A 21,820-nucleotide genomic window follows, 5' to 3' on the forward strand; every position below is an offset into this window, starting at 1 on the left:
TAAACTTGACACAAACCAAATAGATGGTCGCTGGTGACAAGACACTTTTCTCTTCACATCAAAAAATTTGCATTTAAAACCTGTTGAGACTAAACTTGACACAAACCAAATAGATGGTCGCTGGCATGCTATCACCATTCACAATTTTCATCATAGTGAAAATAGATATAAGAGGTTTGTTGTGAGGACAGGTGTGGCTTCGGGGAAAGATAAAGCACCCCGATATGATTATATTGGAAATAATAATGCGGACAAGTATATATATATATGATCAAAACATTAAATTGATTAAAACGTCATCATACGTGGTAGACAAACAGATTGCTTTGATCTACTGCACAAAATGAATGAGATGGGAAAGAACCAAATACAACTTTTGTAAATAACCCTGACACATTGGATTTTAAATCTACAATATTTATGTGCCTCCCCCGAAATAATATCTACACGTTCTATGTGAACTCTCATATTCCCGCTTCAGTTTGGGACACGAAAAGGCCAAAACCATCTCCAAAGACTGGGAACCCTCAATGCCGGGCAGCTCTTCTAAATCTTCGTTAGCTTGAACATCCAGCGTTTGAAGCTTTGTCAGCTGTGCCAACCCGTGTATGCGCTTCAGCCCCTCACAGTCAGTTATCTGCAAATCCTCCAAAGATTCCAATCTTTCCAGACCTGACAGCTCCTCCATTCCTTCGCACCCCCGAAACTCTAATGTTTCAAGTGTTGTTGGCAATCCAGAGAGCCATTCTGTTATCTTTGACCGTTCAAAATCTATATAATAGAGTGCTAACTTTTTCAACTGAGTCAGCATTCTAATAGGTTCAGGGAAACATTTGAAGGGGCAATAATGGAACTCCAACTCCTCCAAGCTCCTTAGATCACCGAACGAAGGTGGCAGCATTTCCAATTGAGAGCTGCTTATGAACAGAATTTTCAAATTACTTAGGTTTCCGATAGCTTCTGGCAATTCTGCAGATCGCAAATTCATATGCAATTTTTGCAAGAACCGTTGAGATGTAAGTTGGGGAGGCAATTCTGGCAAGCAGGGTGCAAGATCCAAGTGTTCAAGTGTGGTGATGTTCCCCAGAGCTTCGCTTGGTATGGTCAAACGGCTACACCCTACCAATCTCAGAAATTTAAGTTGTATTAAATTTCCGAAAGTATTTGGGAGAGTCTCCAAGTTCTCGCACCAAGACAAGTCAATATGCTGGAGATTGGTTAGATTCCCAAAGGATTCTGGGAGCTTCCACAATTTCTTGCAGCAAGACAAGTTAATATGCTGGAGATTGGTTAGATTCCCAAAGGAATCTGGGAGCCGCCACAATTTCTTGCAGCAAGACAAGTCAATATGCTGGAGCTTGGTTAGATTCCCAAAGGAATCTGGGAGCTTCCACAATTTCTTGCAGCAAGACAAGTCAATATGCTGGAGCTTGGTTAGATTCCCACAGGAATCTGGGAGCTCTTCCAAACATGTGCACCCGGCTAAATTAAGAGGTTGGAGGCTGCTCAAGTCCCCAAAAGACTCTGGCAATGACTTCAAACCTTTTTCTTGTAATTCCAAGTGTTTCAAATACTGCAGCTGACAGAATTCATCGGGCAAAGTCTCGAACGACACTATATCCTCCTCACTCCGGAGGACAACCTTCTCGAGGCGCCGGAGCTGCCCTATGGACTGTGGAATCTTTGGTAGCCTAGAACCAGCGATGTACAACTTCCTCAGCTCCCGAGGTGCCTGCAATGCTCCCTCTATTTCAACTTCGTGCATCGTGGTGTGTTCAAACAGCAAAGCAATTTTAATAATAAAGGAAAATAAAAACAACCTTTTGCCAATCAATTACATGACTACCTACCTGAGATTCAAGATGCCACAGTGTTTCCAGATTGCTTCCCTGTATATGTAAAACTCCTAAATGCTTTGTTGAAATATTTGGAGGAAGGGAGGAGTCCGGACAGTTATAGCACCGGAGCAATATGAGTTGCGGTGGCTGTTCAACGTTGAATACGCCTTCCACACAAGAACCCGGAATGCAAAACTCACCCTGATTAGGCGCCCTCCACCTCAGCTGACGGACTCGACGATCGCGTTCGGCGGAATCTCTAGTTATTCCTTCCACCTAAATTGTTATCGGGAAACTGTTAGAAATAATATTGACATTTGCAAAGTTTAGGAATTTAAAATATTAACACTATTTTGAAAGTCGGTCTAAAACTTCAATACGTACAGGCGACAGGTCCGAAAGGTTTTCGGTTACGCTCCAAATACGACGAAGCGAAGGTTCTTTGTCCGCCAGATATCTGCCCATGTCTCTCAGGTGGTCATGCATTCTTATGCATTCCACCATACATTCTTCATAATACGGAATGTAATTTTGCATTGCAGACGAATACTTTACTCTATGCTTCGAAACGGCGTCCACCTCCACCTCCACGAGGTGCTTGTTCCGTAGAGTCTCCAGACCCAGCGATGCTGCCCACCCCGATGCCTCCCATATCATCATGGCTGTATCCTTCTCTTCTCCTACGAAGAAGCAGGCAACGTCTAAGAATATCTTCTTTTCCTCATCATCCAGACTCTCGTAGCTAATTTTCAGTACCTTTTGTATGTCCATGGGAGGAATCCTTTTGATTTTAAGCAATTGCGCTTCCCAGTTCTCAGTATTCTCTTCGCCATGAAGAAGCGCCCCGATGACACAAAGAGATAATGGCAATTGACCGCAGGCATCCACAAACTTAGTAACCAGTTTCGCAAATGCTGCATCAGGAGGATCAGGTCGATGGAAGGCGTGCTGGCAGAAGAGCTCTACGGAGTGCGGAGGACTGAGGCCTTCGAGAGTGTAAATAAATGGATCTTCAATTAATTTCCAATTTTTAAATACCTTTTTATCACGGGATGTAACTAGAATCAAGCTATCCTTCGCTGGTAAAACCGGAAGCAATGCGCGCAGCTGCCCTACATCATCCACATCATCTAATATGATAAGACCGTGCCAATGTGGGAGATGTTTTGCAAGAAGAGGGATACCTTCGTCAGTGCTGTTTATTTCCGTATCCTTCCCACTCAACTCCTTAATAAGTTGTCTCTGCAATTTCTCTAGGTTTCCTCTAGAATCTTCTCTGACGCGAAATAAAAAGCTGGAACGACTGTACTCTTCCTTCTCGCGGTTATAGAACTCTTTTGCGAGGGTCGTTTTACCAATCCCCCCAAGTCCGACAATTCCTACAACCTTAGCCTTCCCACTTTCATGCTGCTGTAATCTTTCTTTGAAATCTTTAACTTTCTCTCCCAATCCAGTCGGATATATGGAGACATCCAGGGGCGGTTTTGGAACTAATTTCAGCACTTTTTCGACGACATCGGTCAGCAGCTTACTCTCATCACTGAATAATATCAAAAATAAACTTACTAGTAAGAAATGTAGATAAAGTATGACATACCTATATGAATGAGACTAATGGAAAAAACGATCACAAAGGAAGAGGGAGAGATGAGTCCTAACCCATTATACGACGACTTCCCATCCAACTCGTAACCGCTAATTTCTGCTACGTCATGGAGAGCCTTCTTCCATTCTCCAATGATTTCCGGCTTGTATCGTAGCTGACCATCTCTATTTTTCTTATTTTGGAGCGAGCTCAGGGCTTCACCATACACTCCCTTTTCTCCATCCGTCCATCTAAGTACTGAAGGCTCGACATGGAAGAATATGGGAAGAATAGTTGAACCCTTCGTTTCCTTCGTCCCCTTGCACTCCAGCATGAGCGCTAGCTCCTTCAGGCACCAGTGTGATTGGCAATATTGGGGAGAAAAAATAGCTATATTAACCGAGGAAGCTCTAATAGCACCCTCTATCTGAGGTGTTAATTCTTCTCCCTTCTCCATTTCTTCCCTGTCCAGGAAGACTCGCAATCCATGATCCGTGAGGCGATCGTAAAGATGGCTGGCAAACGTTTTACCATCAGAGCCTCTGTGATTGAGGAACACATCGAACGCGTAGTAGGTGTTGCCATCCGCTGTGGAGGTGGAGGCGGAGGTGGATGCTGATTTGGAGGAAGATGCCATGGGATGCAGAACAGAAAAGATGGGGAATGCGCAATCAATCACCTCAATACACCAGTTGCTTCTGAGGCCGTTGGCACTGTGTAGCTCTATTTCTATCTCTCAATACCTGCCAAACCAGTAAACAAAACTGCAATTCAATATCTCTCAATACTTGCCAAACGAGCAAACAAAACTGCAATGAACTATCAATTTCATGGACACAATTACAATTAGTTATCTAGCCATTTGTCTATTATTGTTTATTTAATTATCAGATAAAATTTAATTAAAAACAGTCCATAGTTTTAGTGGTTAATGGAGCCCAAAGCGTGTGGCATTTTCGTCCTCGGTACCAGCATTCACTAGTTGGTTTAGCCAACGACAGGGCCCCACATCACGTGTTTGTCTGTTTCATGCGCCCATTTTGCTTTTAAAAAAAAATATGACTTATTTAGGTTGGTTTAGACAGTTTAGCCAACGACATGGCCCCACATCAGGGGTTTCTCTGTTCCATAAATCCATTGCGGTTTTAAAAAGGAGTTGTCTACCGACGTGGAGGAATTGCTGGGCTGACGTGGAGGAATAGCTGGGATTGGCCGGAATTGAGGTAAAAAAATTTCAAAAATCGTGTTTTTATAATAGAAATGGATTTAGCAGCTGGGCGAAAAAAATTCAAAAAATCTTATAGAGTCAGGGTTTGAATCGTGTTTTTAATGGTAAAAATAAATTCAGCGCCATCAAAAAACGTCTAAAACATCTCAAATTTTGAAATTTAACAATTATAACTCAGATTTACAAAAATCTTGGCGAATTTTCATAACTTTTCAAACAATTCTTCCCACTAATTAAACTACACTTTTAACAAAAATTTAATTTTGATTTTTCATAGAATAAAATTGATTTTGATTTTTCATTTAATACAACGTTGCCACGGATTCTTACATGCCACCCAACTTCTAATTTACAATTTAGTTTCGTTTTGTGTTTTCTTTTTGAAAAACGATTTAAAAACTCATCCAAACACCAAACCTAGAAACATCGTACAATGATCTATTTTATTGTTTTGCTAGAATTATAGCATTTGTTTTTATTTGTTTAATTTTTTATATACATATATTGTAGCATTTGTTTTATATATATATATATATATATATATTTATTGTGCATAAATTCGAAAAATAGTGGTTATTATTTGTTTAAATTTTTATTTATATATATATATATATAAATTATAGCATTTCTATATATATGGCATAAATTCAAAAAATAGTTTTCTAATTTTCAGGACACAATTTGTTTTTATTTCTTTATATATATATTGCATAAATTCAAAAAATAGATTTTTAATTTTCAGGATACAATTTTTTAGTGGAGGATGTTTTATTTTTTGTATTTGTTTGTATTTGACAATTCATTTTAAAATAAAAATAAAACTAATTTTTTTAGTGTCTATTTATTGATGAGTGCTATAATACTAACACTGGGATGTTAGTGATTTGCCCAATGATGTTAGAATTGATGTAGTTGCACATCCTTTGCATAGACCACGGGAGGCAAGGGGCCTAAACAAATCTCCAATTAATATTATTATTATTATTATTATTATGTTTCCTTGCGCAGAGTTGCAGAGAGTGTAAGAAAACAAGGGTCATTTGCATATTGTGAGGGTCATTTGCATATTGTGAGGGTGCTCTGACGATAGCATTGTTATATTTCCTTGTCTAGAACTTTCACTATGCGGAGGATGGAGCATGTGTGGGAGAATGGGGTCCTTTGCATATTCTGGGGGAGCTTTAACACTGGTAATGTTATGTCACTGCTTTGCCCAATAGTATTGGAATTGATGTCATTGTCGACCCTTTACATAAATAAGGGGGGCCTCAACAAAATTTTAATTAAATTTCATTCTTTTAGTGGGTAACGAAGCCCAAGGTGTGTGGCATTTTCGTTATCAGTACCTTCACTACTTGGTAGTTAGTTTAGCCAACAACATGGCCCTACATCACGTGTTTCGTGTGTTTCATCGTCCATTCACTTTGAAAAAAAATATTCCTTTTCTTTCAATTTTACTTGAAAAGACTAACCTTTTTCTTTGATTTCATTTCACTGAATACCACTTGCCACTGATTCATACATTCCACCCAACGTTTCATTTTGTGTTTTTTGTTTCAAAAATTATTCTTAACATGTGACTTTAGCGTTAAAAACCCCCCTTGGCGACATAGAGACATCGAGCAAGGAACTATTTTATTTGTTTTAAAAGTTGTTCATGACATAGCTTTCAAACGATCAACTTCAAATCACAAGTAACTAGCAATTGCATCGAGAGGTGCAAAGAAACGCCAAAGGAATAGAAGATTCAAAAAGATTTTATAGTTCCATTCTAATGTTTTGTTTCTACAGGGAATATAAAACCTCACTGGGTGACACCCTCTTTACCCACATCACATATTTGTTTTAAAAGTTGTTCATAACATAACTTTCAAAACAGTCAACTTCAAATCACAAGTAACTAGAGGTGCAAAGGAACGTCGAATGAATAGAAGATTCAAAAAGATTTTATAGTTTCATTCTAATTTTCTGTTTCTACAGGGAATATAAAACCTCACTGGATGACACCCTATTTACCAACATCACATCCCTAAATTCTTCAAGTTTTGCTAGTTTAGGAAACCACAAATAATTGAGATTTAAAACTTTACCAACAACCTTGTTGAATTCTTAATAAATAACAAAAATAAGATACCCTTTTCTTCCACGCTCTTTCCTAAGAAATTCAAGAAGCCAAGATTTAACATCTTCCATTGAAGCTTTCTCCATGTTTGAAGGCCCATAATTTCTTATATAAAACACTAGAACGTTCTGATAACTTCAGGCTGGATTTGACGCAGATATCTTATTGAGTGTAATTCACTCATTCTAGTCTACCCATTAAAGCATTGATCACGTGGCATTTAATGCATTGAAGACCAAGATAATTCCCATGATATTCACTCTACCATTTGGGAGCAATAAATGACCAATCCACTATCATTGAAGGAATATAATCAGAAGTCCTGCAATGGCTAGTAAAAGTAGAGAATGAGGACATATTTTCAGTATAAGGGACTACACCCATAGTGTTGAAATCAGTATTTTCATAATACGCTGGGAGTATCATGTCCCTCACGTCATCAAAATCTACAAAGGAAAGTAATCTACGAACCAAGTCTACTGTTGGTTGATAAAGTTTCCCTGGTTTCTGCAGCATGAAAAAATATCCAGTGAATCAATTGGAAACTTACAGCTAGGCTAGACTCCCAAAAAGCATAAATGGACAAAACTTGAGCATTTTTGTCATTGTATACACTCAAAACAATTTCACGTAAACATCACTAGTAGATGGTCCTATTCTTGTTTTGTTCTAGGGTTTTGTTTTCCTTAGGCCCAATGATGACAATTCGTGAGCCTTCTTTATGACAACTCTTGTGGCTACATGCAAAATATCTACTTTTCAAAAATAGTAAGGCATATTAATCGATATTCACAACATCTCCAGCCCTTGTCTATTAATCAGGTGGTAGTATGTGTTACAAATACTTTAGCTTTTCTCAAATTGAGTAAACGGAAACCTGAAATTGAAAATCGTTAAGACTCGAGTATTTCTGCTACTGCTAGCCTTCAGTTTGAACCATCTAAACTTTTAAAAGATAACAAATCACTTTAAAAGAACATTGAATATCTTCACTTCCTCGGCCAACAATTAGAATTTGATGTCTAAGATTTAAAAGTGTCTGTTCTATATGTTAAGGGGAATTTTGAAGTCTAAAATGGGCCTCTTAAGAAAAACGTACAACCAAAAGAAATTTTATAAGAACCAATAAGAATCAAGATGATGATGTCAACCATCAAGGATGATTTGCCATTTTTGGAGTTAAAAAGTAAAAAGATTAAAAAATAATAAAACTATTTATTCAACTCATATTTACAACTGATCTCCTTAAGGTTTTACTCAAATTTTGAGTGGGAGTACTCGTTGGATGCAAATTTAATTCTTCATCCAAGGAGTACCCATGCTGCATACTTTTGATGAACCCTGCTACACGAAAAATGAGAAATATATGGAAAAATGTGATTGAATCACATTTTTCATGTATTTCTCATTTTTCGTGTAGTAGGGTCCATCAAAAGTATGCAACATAAGTACTCCTTGGACGAGGAATCAAATTCTGCATCCGACTAATGTTTCTGCTCGAAATTTGAATGAACCCATTGAGAGATAAGTTGAAAATACGAGTTGAAAAAATAGTTTTTATTTTTTCCCTTTAAAATTTGATGATGTAATTTAATCTTATTTTATTATTTCCACTATTATTTTATTATTTCCACTATTATTTTATAATTTCATTAGGAGGCCCATTTTAGACCTCAAAATTCCCATGATGAAAAAATGTAAATATACCGCAACACAAATATACAAAATATTAGAAATGCTGAAATTCCATTTGAAGGGAAAAAAGAAAACAAAAAAAACAAGGGCAAAGAAAGAATTGAGGTTAAATATCACTATGATTATAAAAAGATAAATAAAAACCTATTTTGGTAGTAAAATGTTATTTCCTCCTTAGAAAAAAGCTATAATAGGGATTGGGCATCATGTATTACCGTAGGGCTCCCACCTACAAATTTATGGAAAAACAATATTTCTTTCAAAAATTTTGGTTAAATTGTTACTATGGCTGGTGATATCCAAAGAAAATCTCATAATAGATGATTCAACCTCAATGCAGAAGAGCAATGTTTCTTTCAAATTTTTTTTGGTTAAACTGATAACATGGCTCACGTGATATAAAAATAAAATCTAAAATCTTGTAAGAATCGATTAACAAACAATATATGTTAAAATTTGAAACAATTTCCAATATTGCAGTGGAAATTACTAACAAAAAAGAACATTGGTCTTAAATAGCTTGTTGATAGAATAGACCTTTTAACTCAAATTGGAAACAAAATTGTTTGACAATTGTGGAAGCCACTACAAGACAAGCTAGATGGTTTTAACTACCTTGTAAAAAACAAATTTTAAATGCAATACCTGTTTTACATAAGATTAAATGTCCAATATAAATATTATCTATTGGAATGTTGTATACTTGATACCTAGACAATTTGTATACATCTATTAAAGCTTCTCTAGGTGGATATCCCTTTTCAGATGAAAGTATGAATCAAAATACTAAAAAGAGAAAAAGAAACTTCTCTCATTTCTTGGATGACAAACTTCACAGGTTTAGAATAAAGAGTATAATACAAGTGTATCCTTTGCAGTTCTCGACATTTTATTGGAGTTAGATGGACATTGGCAAGAGTCGTACTCTCACCGCAAGAAACGAGTGTCTTACTTCAGTACCCAACACAGCGCCGCTGGATTCCAATAGTTATCTAATCCAAAAGAAAATAGTAGTTTAAGTAATAAAATCTCATAATGTAAAGTCGGTCATGATACTCTAAGCAATGGTGCATGCAGGATACCTCTTTATTGACATGGCTTTCGTGGTCTCCATACAACTGTAATGCCTCCTCAACAGGGGTACCTGTGTATACAAGATATGCACATTACTATCAACCCTGTTCATCCTTTACCTGCTTATTAGAATATCATAAAATGGGATCACACATCAAACATCAAAATTTTAATGCAGAGTGGTGGACATAACTTACCAAGCACAAGATTCAATATTGAATATATTCATATATTTAGAGTACTAAACCAGATTGCCTTCAGGAATCCAGAGACGGTCTTGTCCCAATAACTGAAGGTAATTAGACCAGAGCAGCTTCAGCAAATCTGAAAATGGCATGCTTTTTGTGTGTGAACTAGTTGAGCCATGTTGCGATGCCTATTTTTGTTTTTTGCTTGTATTTAAGCATGTTTAGCTGATATGATTTAAAGCTCTGTTATTAATAGACTGGGGACCATAAATAGCTCATTTTTTGGACAGAGAGGCAGATCAAAAGTAAAAAGAACGCCACAACGTACTTAACAACAGAAGAAAATAATATTTGAAGTCGCTTTAGTGAATCTGAAAAAAGGAAGCTATTTTATATCTGAGCTTAGTTGAGCCATGTTATAATGCCTTTTTTTGCTTTTGTTATATGTATGGTTTAGGTGAAATGATTTAAAACTCTGTTACTTGAACATTCTCAGCGTTGTAAATGGCTCTTATTTTGGAGAGATGATGGTTGTTTGTTTTGGACTGTCTAAAAACTCTTCCTTTTATAAGTATAAGAATTTGAAGCTAAGATTTGAAATATGTAGGTGATAGAAGGTGAGGACAAAACTCTACCTTTTATAAGTATAAGAATTTGAATCTAAAATTTGAAATATGTAGGTGATAGAAGGTGAGGACAAGACTTGTTCAATTCCTTCGAATATAGAAGGTGAGGACAAGACTTGCTTCAATTCCTTTCCTTTGAATATAACACGTTCTAGCTTACGAACAGCGCAATAACGGGAGGGGTATGTGTTACTCAAATTACTATCTTGAGGAGGCCACAATAACACCATGGAAGTTGCAGAAAACTGGTCAGAGTATCAAGTTTTTCATCCCCTTGAATAGCAAGCTACAAATGTCTAGGAGTGATACGGTTGACCCTCAAATCTTTGCTTGCATTTCCTGCCAACTCCAAAAACTTTGCAATCAAATACTCCAAAATAACCGCAGAATATACAACAACAGTTGCTTCCACTCTGACATTTCAAGATATATGAGATTTCAGCAGGCTATAGATACGTCCCATTGGGAACTGCATCAAACAAAAAGATACTCAAGGTGAGTGAGGCTGAGGCCTCTCTGAGGTTGTTTCTTGATACCTGGTAGTAGTATAACGGTCATCGCCTCGTCATGAGGCCGAGTGCAAGACCCGGTTGAAGTCTATTGTTGAATCGTCTCCAAAAACATAAGAGACAACTCTCTGGTAAAACCAAATCACCTTGCGTCCAAATCACACCCATGAGAAAATTTCCACGAGGCTGATAATGAAGAGTAAAACCCCAGATTTGACAGAGAAACATCGTGTTGGGTGAGAGAAAGAAATCTGAGAAGTGGAATTTCCAATATGGACATTTTGAGTGGCGAAGAGAAAAATATTGATATCGACCAATCTTCCAGCCATTAGCGTCCAGGTTGAGAGTACTCGCAACCGTGAGCACACCAAACCCCCAGAGAAACAAAGAAAATGATTAAAGCATGCTTTCTTGAACTGAAATTATCAATCTGATGATTGGACATGTCTAACGTTAATACAAACCTAAAAGCGAAAGAAGCCCAAAAGCACTGCTCAATCTCAGTAGAAGGAATGATGAATATAAAGTTAAAAGGCTAATTCCCAACAACTTCCCTGGGCACATATCATTCATGGGAAAAACCAGTGTTACTTGGGAGCAGGAGCAAAAACGGGAGAAGCTCTTGGTTTGGGAGCGAATCCCAAAGCATTTTTTATATAATATATATATTTTTTATATTTTGGTACATATATGTCAACAAATACATGTAGAATAATGAATTAGATATAAAAAAACATAGATTGAACCATATAACAACAATCATCTAGAAGTTATAATCTTCATCAACCACGTCCACAAGTTAGTAACATAGTAACATACAACATATTGAGTCTCATGGTTCATCAATATTAAAGTTTCATGCTTTCAAAATTCAATATATAACATTTATCATCATTGATCACCAAAGTTGTGCTTGTAAGCTAAGTGTAACCATTACAACAAATAATATCTAACATGAAATGAAATGTTATAAAATGAAATGAAACGAAACAACTTTCCACTTTCATGAAGCATCATATTCATAATTCATTACTAATGAGTTATGATTGCCCACTTCAAACTTAAATTGTCATATATTGTTTAAAAAAATATCATAATAAATATGAAAGAGTCAATAGTTATAAAAACCACTAGAAACTAGAAAAGAGAAGTAAATCTATTATCTATTTCTTATGCTTGGGCCTCTTGCCACCATGAGAAATGTCTAATTTTTTAGTCTTGTTGGAAAATCAGGATCTTTGTCATTAATATCACCCTCTAAGCATTAATATCCAGAGCTATCTTTGTCATTACCTTTGTATCTGTATAGGGTCTTTGCCATTAATATCGCCCTCTAAGAATTAACATAAGATAGAAAAAGCATAGCATGTCAAATCAAGATTTTGTTTGAGTGATGTGTACATTTTTAGGAGGGTCATGATAGAAGAGTTCGACAACCAATGTCACTAACATCAAGGTACATAGAAGGATTGGTGCTCTTGATTAAATACGAGTTCCATACCCTAATACATGACAAAATTCAATGGAAACATTGCAATCCCCCAATCCTGAAATCCTGAAAAATTGATAAGTCTGCTAGATTTTGAATGAAATCTAAAATTTTACTCTCTGAAACCGGAACCACTCTCAAACATCCTGAGTCATTTCATGATAATGTTAAAAATTTAAGTAAAAGGATGAAAATGAAGATTAAGGAGAATGTCACTTTTACTTTAAGAATTTAACATTACCATGAATAGCATATCAATACTAGGGACATAGACTTGATCATTACGCTGCCCCACTCAAAATTTATTTGTTTCTTTCAAAAAAAATTGCATTTCGAACATTACTACAAAATAAATTGCAAAAAAGGCAAAACGCTCCCAAAAAGGCAGGGAGCGAACGAAAATTTTTCTAGGGAGCGCGCTCCCGCCCGGAGCGTGGATTGGGAGCAGGATCGGGGGGGCGCTCCCCCGCAACAAGAGGAAAAACCACCAAATGCCAATAGAAGCCTCGTGACAAGAAATCCAAGGGTGTAAAACAAACTAGTATCTTTTGGAACAATATAAGCAGCAAGTCGCTTTGACCAAGATCCCAGCGACAAAAGCACTCTCAGTCCAACAAGTGTATTAAACATAGTCCTTGCATAGCATCCTGACTTTGCAATCTGAACCCCATCTCCTCCATTCAATGCTAAAGCAACATTTTTCATCCAATCACCCATTGAATTCCTTCCCCAGGCCAGCACTCTCGAGCCCAAGATTGATGGATTTATCTCAAAAATTACACCAAAGGAAACCAACAAAGCCACCAACTCATTTGCAATGATGTAAAACCACACTATACTCATAGGAAACCTCCAAGAACCCAAGGAAACAAGAATGTCCGTGGAGGGTGTTGTCTTGGTTATAAAATATCAAATGGTTCCAAATATAACACCCAAAATTCCTCCAACAACATATGCTACCTTGCCAATTCCAAAGGGCTTGACTTCTTGAATATTCCAGAGCAGAGCCAAAAGAATTGGTGACAATGTTACAGATGCAACTGCAACCTTTTTTACCATCAGTCATCTTCCACTATGGGAGGGTCGGTTGTCTTGGTATTTTCAATGACCATTCAACAAAACACTGTAGAAAGCCAAATAAAGAACACCTCGTTTGATAATTTTCACTGTCCTCACGCCATCCCCACAGGGGCCTAGTCTCTCCTACTGTCTTTGACAGTCCCTGGTTTGAGAGAATAGCTACATTTGACGCCCACATCCACTGAGGCAATGAAGCCTCCAAAAGCCCATGACCAGCAGCCAACCCTGTACTTAACTCTAAATCCAAAAGAGGACTATACATGGAATCATCTTCATCTTCACAACCGAGAGAAATAGTACTTCCCGGGAAGGACTACATGGGTGTCATTGAATCCCACTCTAAGTTCCGAGTTTGTTTCCTCATAAACTCATTTGCTGCGAGAGTGAATGCATATAGGATGTATATTGAAATAAAAGCCAGTGCTCCCCACAAATTAATCTTTCCAATGAACAGAATCAGAGAAAGTGAAGCAAGGGTCAATAGGAAGAAACGAACATCTCGTATAAAGCTTCGGCGATCAATCTGTGCACACAACACTATTGAGTCCCACCTCACCAACATCAGCCCCCATAAAAGCAGTGATACTTGCAAATAGATCAGGGGCTCCATTTCTAAGAGGAAGAAGAGTCACTCTGGCCACTGTTGGTGGTAGCTTCAAAAGCCTGGACAATTTTTCTACAGAACAACAAAAGTAATATGCCGCAGTGTTACCCAACATATAGAATAACGCGACGAGCCAGAAAGCTAAGATGACATAGCCAAAGATGGGCCATTTATCACATGTGCAGTAGAAAAATGATATGTACTCAAAAAATTCCCCCGGATGTGCACTGCTTGTGGGCTTCCATATCCTGTCTGTTCTTTCAATCCTGCACATAGAGAATCAGACTGAACATTCTGCACAGTTTCCAAACCACTCGGCACCACAAGGCCTGTTTCTAACGAGTTTTCTATTACAGGGTGTTGTTATTTATCTGCTGGGCTTTTAGCCAAAATTCCTGAAAAATTAAGGCTTGGTTATGATGGGTTTTGAATAGGAATTCTCAACCTGTTGCGGTCTATATCCGAAACTGAATTATCTCTATTGAATATCCATTTGTGTGATGCGTTTGGGCCACTGTTGGATTCAAATCTCTCCGAGCTCCATCTAAAAGAGGCTTTTGAAAAATCCCCGACGAGGAAAAGAGGGGATTTCACAAGGTTTTTGCGGTCAGAAAGAAAAATAAATAGCAGAACAGCAAACCCTAGATTATACAGTATGCGAAAGTGTTTTCACAGTTTGCCCAAACCTGGTTTTGCCATAATTTTCACTCAAAAAACCAAATTATATTTCCCCAGCTCGACTAATACAATTTGGGTCATCGATTTTCCATATTCTCCATAGGCGTGTTGAGGAATTCAACCTTCGAAGGGAAAATATTTCGGAATTTCTATGCTCCCAACCCGTAACAATAATTCTGTAAAAGGATAACCTTTTACGAATATTTATTCTAGACAGAAAATGCATACGGGTGCGAAATTCTGGTAATGGGCATAAGCTGAAACGGAAGAAACAATCAAAAGGGTACCTGAATTCGACTTGCAGTCGCTGATTTTGTGGATTCTGGATCAAATATTGTTGCCGGAAAGTTCATAAGGATACCCGAATTCAACTTGCAGTCGCTGATTTTGTGGATTCTGGATCAAATATTGTTGCCGGAAAGTTCATAAAGACCTCGACGCTACGATTATCAATTTTCCCAGTTTATTGTTAAACAGGGAATCTGATAAAGAAGGCCAAAAAAGAACCACGCTGCGGTGCAGGCACTCTTTATGTGCCAATACATTTTTGGAGTCGTCTATGGAGGCGGAGGAATTGCCGGGACCATCAAAAGTGGCCAGAATCCGGACAAAAAAATTTCAAAAAATCTTGTAGACACAGTATTTGAATCATGTTTGTTTGAATCATGTTTTTTTATGGTAGAAATGGATTCGGCACCATCAAAAACGTCTAGAACACCTAAAATTATGAATTTTAACAGCTTTTACTTAGATTTACAAAAATCCCTGCCACATTTTTTCAAAATATGGTTGGAATTTCCATAACTTTCAGGGCAAAAAAGCATAATTTTTAGACTATGGCTACATTTTTAATTAGACAAAAGACAACAAAAATAAACACTTGTTATTGGTCGGTGTTGGAGTATCCCATGCAATACATGGGCCATAACTTTCAAGGCAAAAAAGCATAATTTTTAAAACTACAGCTACATTTTTAATTAGACAAAAGACGCCGAAAATAAACACTTGCTATTGGTTGGAGTTGGGGTATCCCGTGCAATACATGGGCATTCAGACTAAATCAGTATTTATGAATAACTGGTTAGGTGATCTAACTATTCAGAATGGCTTCAATCGGTTGATTGAGAAGATTCTGTTGCAATGGTTCAAGTTAACATAGCTGAAAAACATCTAAGATGACCAAAGGGAAAAAATATTTCATCTTTCCACCTTGTTACAAGCATCAATATCCAGTGGCTATATGTGATCCATACTGCACGATTATACTACTTATAATCTGGTCATACAGGCTACCTATTACCTTCCAGATTTACCTATTACCTTCCAGATTTTTGGGTTCAAGAAACATCAGAAAATTTCTGGCACCATAAAGAATCAATTATTGGTCCCAAGCTTTTCTTTTCCCTAGTTCCTTATGTCAACAGAGGAAAGTGGATCTTGAGTTCTTGTTTGGTCAATTGTTTGTAAGATTGGTTTCATTTAACATATACCCGTTAAACAATTTTAGAAAATTAGGCTGGACAGAAACAAGAGCTGGAAGGACAAATGGAGGCAATTATATTGTTGGTCTCCTCTGCTAGTTCATGTTAAAACTGGAAACATTTATTGTATCAATTGCCGCTTCTTTCATACTAAAGGTCCTACACCATTCAAGGATTTATTTTCTGTTCTTTATTTTGGCTTTCTGAACCTGTGTAGCTCTCATACCTTTGTAGTATCTCTTATTAATTTTGGAGTTGCACGAGGCATTCTCAATTCTGTCTTTTACTATGGTCTTGTTGACTGCATTTTAGTTCATTTGTGGATATCGGGGAAGTTTAATATTAAAAGTGGAAAGATTTGTTCTATCATTTGTTGCTTATTTCATGTGGACAACTTTAGAGTTTGACCACTTATAGCATTGATGGGAGTAGTTTTTAATTTGTTCAATTCATGCTTTTGTACCATTTGCATGTTCTAGGTATCACAAGTGTATCAAACAATGAAAACCATAGCCCTTTCAAGCATGATACCTTAGAAGCTTAGTGTGGATGTTGTGAAGTACAATTTCTTACAGCTGAAGATTGACCATTTAAAAGGCATTGTACAGTTTGGTAGTCAGGTGAAGAATTTAGTTTTCTGGTTTTCATTGTTTTGAATACAAAATTAAGCCTCGGCTAATTTTGAGGATGTTGCTTCTGTTCATGGAGTATTTTTGAGGGTGAGGATGTTGCTTCTGTTCATGGAGTATTTTTGAGGGTGAGGATGTTAAAATCTAGCTATTTGGTGGATTTATTTCTGCAGGACCTCGAATCAAACCAGATTCAGAATCATTTAACCATTCTTATGAAGTGCTTAAACAAGGCTAGCAGATAAACTTGAAGATGCCTCAATTTTAACATACAAATAAGGGCATATAGATGAAGGAGATGGAGGCGGCTTTGCTCCATACATTCAAGTGCTTCTTCATTGAAGTTAAGGGTGACAATATATGGCATTTTTGCTTCTATAATAGTAGTTTTCTATTAAATGCCATTGCATTGCAATGCAGGTGAATAAAGAAGGCCTAGAATTATTGAAGATTTCCATTATGGCAAGGTTGGAATTTTTTAAATTTTAATCTTTTCCCTTATGGACCTTTCATTAGTTACAATGTTGTTGAGATTAGTTACCTGTAAATGGTCAAAACTCATAAAATGTTCTACTTTTCCAAAAAGAAAAAATCATTATATGTGGAAAAGAAATATACATGTTTCACCTATATATGGCTGAGCATAGCCATTTTTGGTTCCACTAGGGAAACCTGTAAATTCACCTATGCATATAAATCTGCCTAAATCTGAATACAACAGACAACGAAAACAAAAATCCATCTGGCTATCCACTGATACACACAAAGAACGAAAATCACTTCTTTTTTCAACATTGCAAACGAAAGATTCTGCAAAAGGCTCTATACCCTGATGTCTATTGATTCCATGAAAGTGCCATCAACAATTTCCCATATACTAAAACTACGAGCTGAGAGCTCCAGTGCTTCCTTACATAGTTTACTCCAGCGCTTCCTTAGATAGATTATCTGCCTGGGCATTTAGCTCCCTAAAAATATGCTTGAAAGAGAACCATTTGAAACAATGAAAGGAATCAAGACAAAGAGAACCATTTGAAACAATGAAAGGAATCAAGAATTGTCTGGAGAATAGCGTTGAGGGGAATACTTTCAATGATAATTTCATTGTTTGCCCATTTCATTACCATCTGTGAATAACCAAAGATCTGAGACCATAAACCCAAAAATTATGCTTTGCTGTTGGCCCCCTACCATGAGCATATTTAACTTGAACAAAATCAATTTTTCTTATGAAAAAAACTACACCAATATCACAAAGGGGAGGATTTCCTTAGCATGCTCCATCGAAATAACCCCAAGGAATAATATGGTCCAGGGAGGATAGCTAGTTAGATAGATTTTTTATATGGACCAAATAGATAGATTGTTGTGCAATTTACACCGTATCATGAATCTGTCTCCCTTGGAAGAAACCAGATTGTTCTTTTGCGATCACTTCGCTAAGGATGGGCTCTAAACAAGGAGCCATGACCTTAGCTAAGATCTTATATATATTATTGCAACAAGATATAGGTTTGAAATCCTCAAAAGGGCAACCAACCTGTTTCTTTGAAATGAGAGCAATATGGGTCTTATTGAAGTAGCCAAGGACTTTCCCTGACCACTGAGATTCCTGAATCACCAAAAAAAATGATCGAGTTTGATTAAATCATAGAAATTGGAATTGAATTTGACCATAAACAAATCTGGACCATGACTCGTCCTTTTGCATAGAGGAAAGAGCATATAAAACCTCCACTTCAGAAACTTTGACCACTAGATTCAAGGTCATCTCTTCCAAAATACAAGACGAGAACAAATTTGAGGCTTTCAGAATCTCTTGAATGTGACATCCTGAAGGTTAAGTAAACAGAGAGCTAAAATTCCTTACGCTCTCTTCTGCCATTTCAGGTTAGGAACAGAGCTCCCCATTGCTAGAATACAAGAATGAATGTGCCATATAGTATTTAAAATTTCCAGAAATTGGTGTATCTATGGAAAATTTCGTGTTATCATCACCTTCCTTGATCCATATGATCCATATGGCATGGCTCTTCAAGCGTCATGTAGACTCTTCTCTTTTTAATAGGCCTTGTCCAATGTTACTTGGGAGAGGGAGTGAAAGCAAGGAGTGCGAGCGAAAACGGGAGCAGGAGCTTCTGCCCGGTTTGGGAGCAAATCCCAGAGCGTTTTTTATATAATATATATATTTTTTATATTTTGATACATATATGTCAACAAAAACATGTAGAACAATGAATTAGATATAAAAAACATAAAAAAACATAGATTGAACCATATAACAACAACCATCTAGAAGTTATAATCTTCATCAACCACATCCACAAGTTAGTAACATAGTAACATACAACATATTGAGTCTCATGATTCATCAATCTTAAAGTTTCAAGCTTTCAAAATTCAATATATAACATTTATCACCATTGATCACCAAAGTTGTACTTGTAAGCTAAGTGTAACCATTACAACAAATAATATCTAACATGAAATGAAATGAAACAACTTTCAACTTTCATAAAGCATCATATTCATAATTCATTACTAATGAGTTATAATTGCCAGCTTCAAACTTAATTGTCATATATTGTTTTAAAAATTATCATAATAAATATGAAAGAGTCAATAGTTATAAAAACTACTAGAGACTAGATAAGAGAAGTAAATCTATTATCTATTTATTATGCTTGGGCCTCTTGCCACCACGAGAAATGTCTAATTTTTTAGTCTTGTTGGAAAATCAGGATCTTTGTCATTAATATCACCCTCTAAGCATTAATATCCAAAGGTATCTTTGTCATTACCTCTGTATCTGTATAGGGATCTTTGTCATTAATATCACCCTCTAAGCATTAACATAAGATAGAAAAAGCATAGCATGTCAAGTCAAGATTTTGTTTGAGTGATGCGTACATTTTTAGAAGGGTCATGATAGAGGAGTTCGACAACCAATATCACTAACATCAAGGTACATAGAGGGATTGGTGCTCTTGATTAAATACGAGTTCCATACCCTAATACATGACAAAATTCAATGGAAACATTGCAATCCCCCAATCCTGAAATCCTAAAAAACTAATAATTTTGTTGGATTTTGAATGAAATCTAAAATTCTACTTTTTCCATATGAAATCCAATGAGGCTGGAACCACTCTCAAACATCCTGAATCATTTCATGGTAATGTTAAAAATTTAAGTAAAAGGATGAAAATGAAGATTAAGCATGAATAGCATATCAATACTAAGGCCATAGACTTGATCATTAAACTGTCCCACTCAAAAATTATTTGTTTCTTTCAAAAAAAAATTGCATTTCGAACATTACTAAAAAAGAAAAATTGCAAAAAAGGCAAAACGCTCCCGAAAAAACAGGGAGCGAAAAAAAATTTAGGGAGCGCGATCCCGAGTCGCTCCTGCTCAGAGCGCAGATTGGGAGCGGGATCGGGGGCCGCTCCCCCGCAACATTGGCCTTGGCTAACATCCTCTGCACAGTTTCCAAAACACTGGGCACCACAAGGCATGTTTCTGATGAGTTTTCTGTTACAGGGTATTGTTGTTTATCTGCTGGGATTTTAGCCAAAATTCCTGATAAATTAAGGCTGGGCTATGATGGGTTTTGAATAAGAATTCTCGATCTATGTGGTCTATATCCGAAACTGAATTATCTCTATTGAATATCCATTTGTGTGATGCTTTTGGGCCACTGTTGGATTCAAATCTTTCTGAGATCCATCTAAAAAAGGCTTTTGAAGAATCCCCACCGAGGAAATGAGGGGATTTTACAAGGTTTTTGCGGTCAGAAACATCTGAGATCCATCTAAAAAAGGCTTTTGAAGAATCCCCACCGAGGAAATGAGGGGATTTTACAAGGTTTTTGCGGTCAGAAACAAAAATAAACAGCAGAACAGCAAACCCTAGATTATACAGTATGCGAAAATGTTTTCGCAGTTTGCACAACCCTGGTTTTGCCACAATTTTCACTCAAAAAACCAAATTATATTTCCCCAGCTAGACTAATACAATTTGGGTCATCAATTTTCCGTATATTCCACGGACGTGATGAGGAATTCAACCTTCGAAGGGGAAAATATTTGGGAATTTCTATGCTCCCAACCCGTAACAGCAATTCCGTAAAAAGATAACAGATATTTATTCAAGACAGAAAATGCATACGGGTGCGAAATTCTGGTCATGGACATAGTTGAAATGGAAGAAACAATCAAAAGGGTACCTGAATTAGACTTGCAGTCGCCGATTTAGTGGATTCTGCATCAAATATTGTCGCCGGAAAGTTCATGAAGATCTAGACGCTATAATTATCAATTTTCTCCGTTTATTGTCAGCCCAAAAATGGATCTGACATGTTTAATACTAAGCAGGGAATCTGATCAAGAATGCGGAAAAACACCCACACCACTGTTCATATGCCATGTGGCTATTTTTAATTAAACAAAAGACGACTAAAATAAACACTTGCCATTGTTCATATGCCATTGCCATTGTTCATATTAAACAAAAGACGACTAAAATAAACACTTGCCATTCGTCAGGGTGAACAGTGTCCGCTCGCCCCCAACCGCAACCCCGCAGAGAAAAACGCTTTCGACGTAAATATTTGAAGTAAACGCTATCTTAAACTCATAAAGAAAAGAAAGTGGATGTGTGTTCGCCAAATACATTTCATTCATGTCTATGAGTTTAATATATTTTATATTTAATTAAAAATTTATATAAACAAAAATAAAATATTTATATTTATATTTTATTTAAAATTATATAATCATTTATATTAAAATCAATTATTTATTAGTTTAATAAAAATTATAATATAATATTAGTTTAATAAAAATTATAATATAATAGAATATATATATTATTGTAAGTTATATATTTTAATTATTTAGAATTTTTTTTGGTACACATTCATTATAACTAATTAAATATTATGTTGAAAAAGATACGGTTTTTTTATCACTTTTATTGAAATAAGGATTATC

The 21,820-nt window shown here is 36.5% G+C and overlaps 1 protein-coding gene across 7 annotated transcripts; it reads right to left on the minus strand.

The window, feature by feature from the left end:
• Window positions 1–256: 256 nt before the first annotated feature.
• On the minus strand, window positions 257–21,303 carry LOC149210100 (disease resistance protein Roq1-like). 7 transcript variants are annotated; one of them, XM_089396620.1, is made up of 8 exons: window positions 15,004–15,329; window positions 9,740–9,918; window positions 9,551–9,612; window positions 9,400–9,460; window positions 3,498–4,166; window positions 2,223–3,378; window positions 1,851–2,114; window positions 257–1,732 (listed from the first exon to the last, which is right to left on the minus strand). In XM_089396620.1, exons 5-8 carry the CDS (start codon window positions 4,058–4,060, stop codon window positions 419–421), a joined length of 3,297 nt encoding a protein of 1,098 aa, XP_089252746.1. In that variant the 5' UTR covers window positions 4,061–4,166; window positions 9,400–9,460; window positions 9,551–9,612; window positions 9,740–9,918; window positions 15,004–15,329; the 3' UTR covers window positions 257–418. The 7 variants fall into 7 exon arrangements, 6 of the variants coding, with proteins under 6 accessions (XP_089252746.1, XP_089252741.1, XP_089252745.1 ...); XM_089396615.1 differs by lacking the exons at window positions 9,740–9,918; window positions 15,004–15,329 and adding an exon at window positions 21,055–21,303; XM_089396619.1 differs by lacking the exon at window positions 9,740–9,918.
• Between the last annotated feature and the right edge of the window lie 517 nt (window positions 21,304–21,820).

The sequence above is a fragment of the Pinus tabuliformis genome, chromosome 1_2, assembly GCF_031772625.1.
Source record: "Pinus tabuliformis cultivar Carrire ecotype Pingquan chromosome 1_2, CPIR1, whole genome shotgun sequence".
NCBI lineage: Eukaryota > Viridiplantae > Streptophyta > Pinopsida > Pinales > Pinaceae > Pinus > Pinus tabuliformis.

What these genes read in the sequence shown, in the direction of transcription:
- LOC149210100 (XM_089396616.1), bottom strand. Translation starts at nt 4,060, where the DNA reads ATGGCATCTTCCTCCAAATCAGCATCCACCTCCGCCTCCACCTCCACA. An exon ending in ACCTTTCGGACCTGTCGCCT is followed by an intron (nt 2,115 to 2,222) that starts GTACGTATTGAA and finishes ATAACAATTTAG; the next exon opens with GTGGAAGGAATAACTAGAGA. An exon ending in TGTGGCATCTTGAATCTCAG is followed by an intron (nt 1,733 to 1,850) that starts GTAGGTAGTCAT and finishes GGAGCATTGCAG; the next exon opens with GCACCTCGGGAGCTGAGGAA.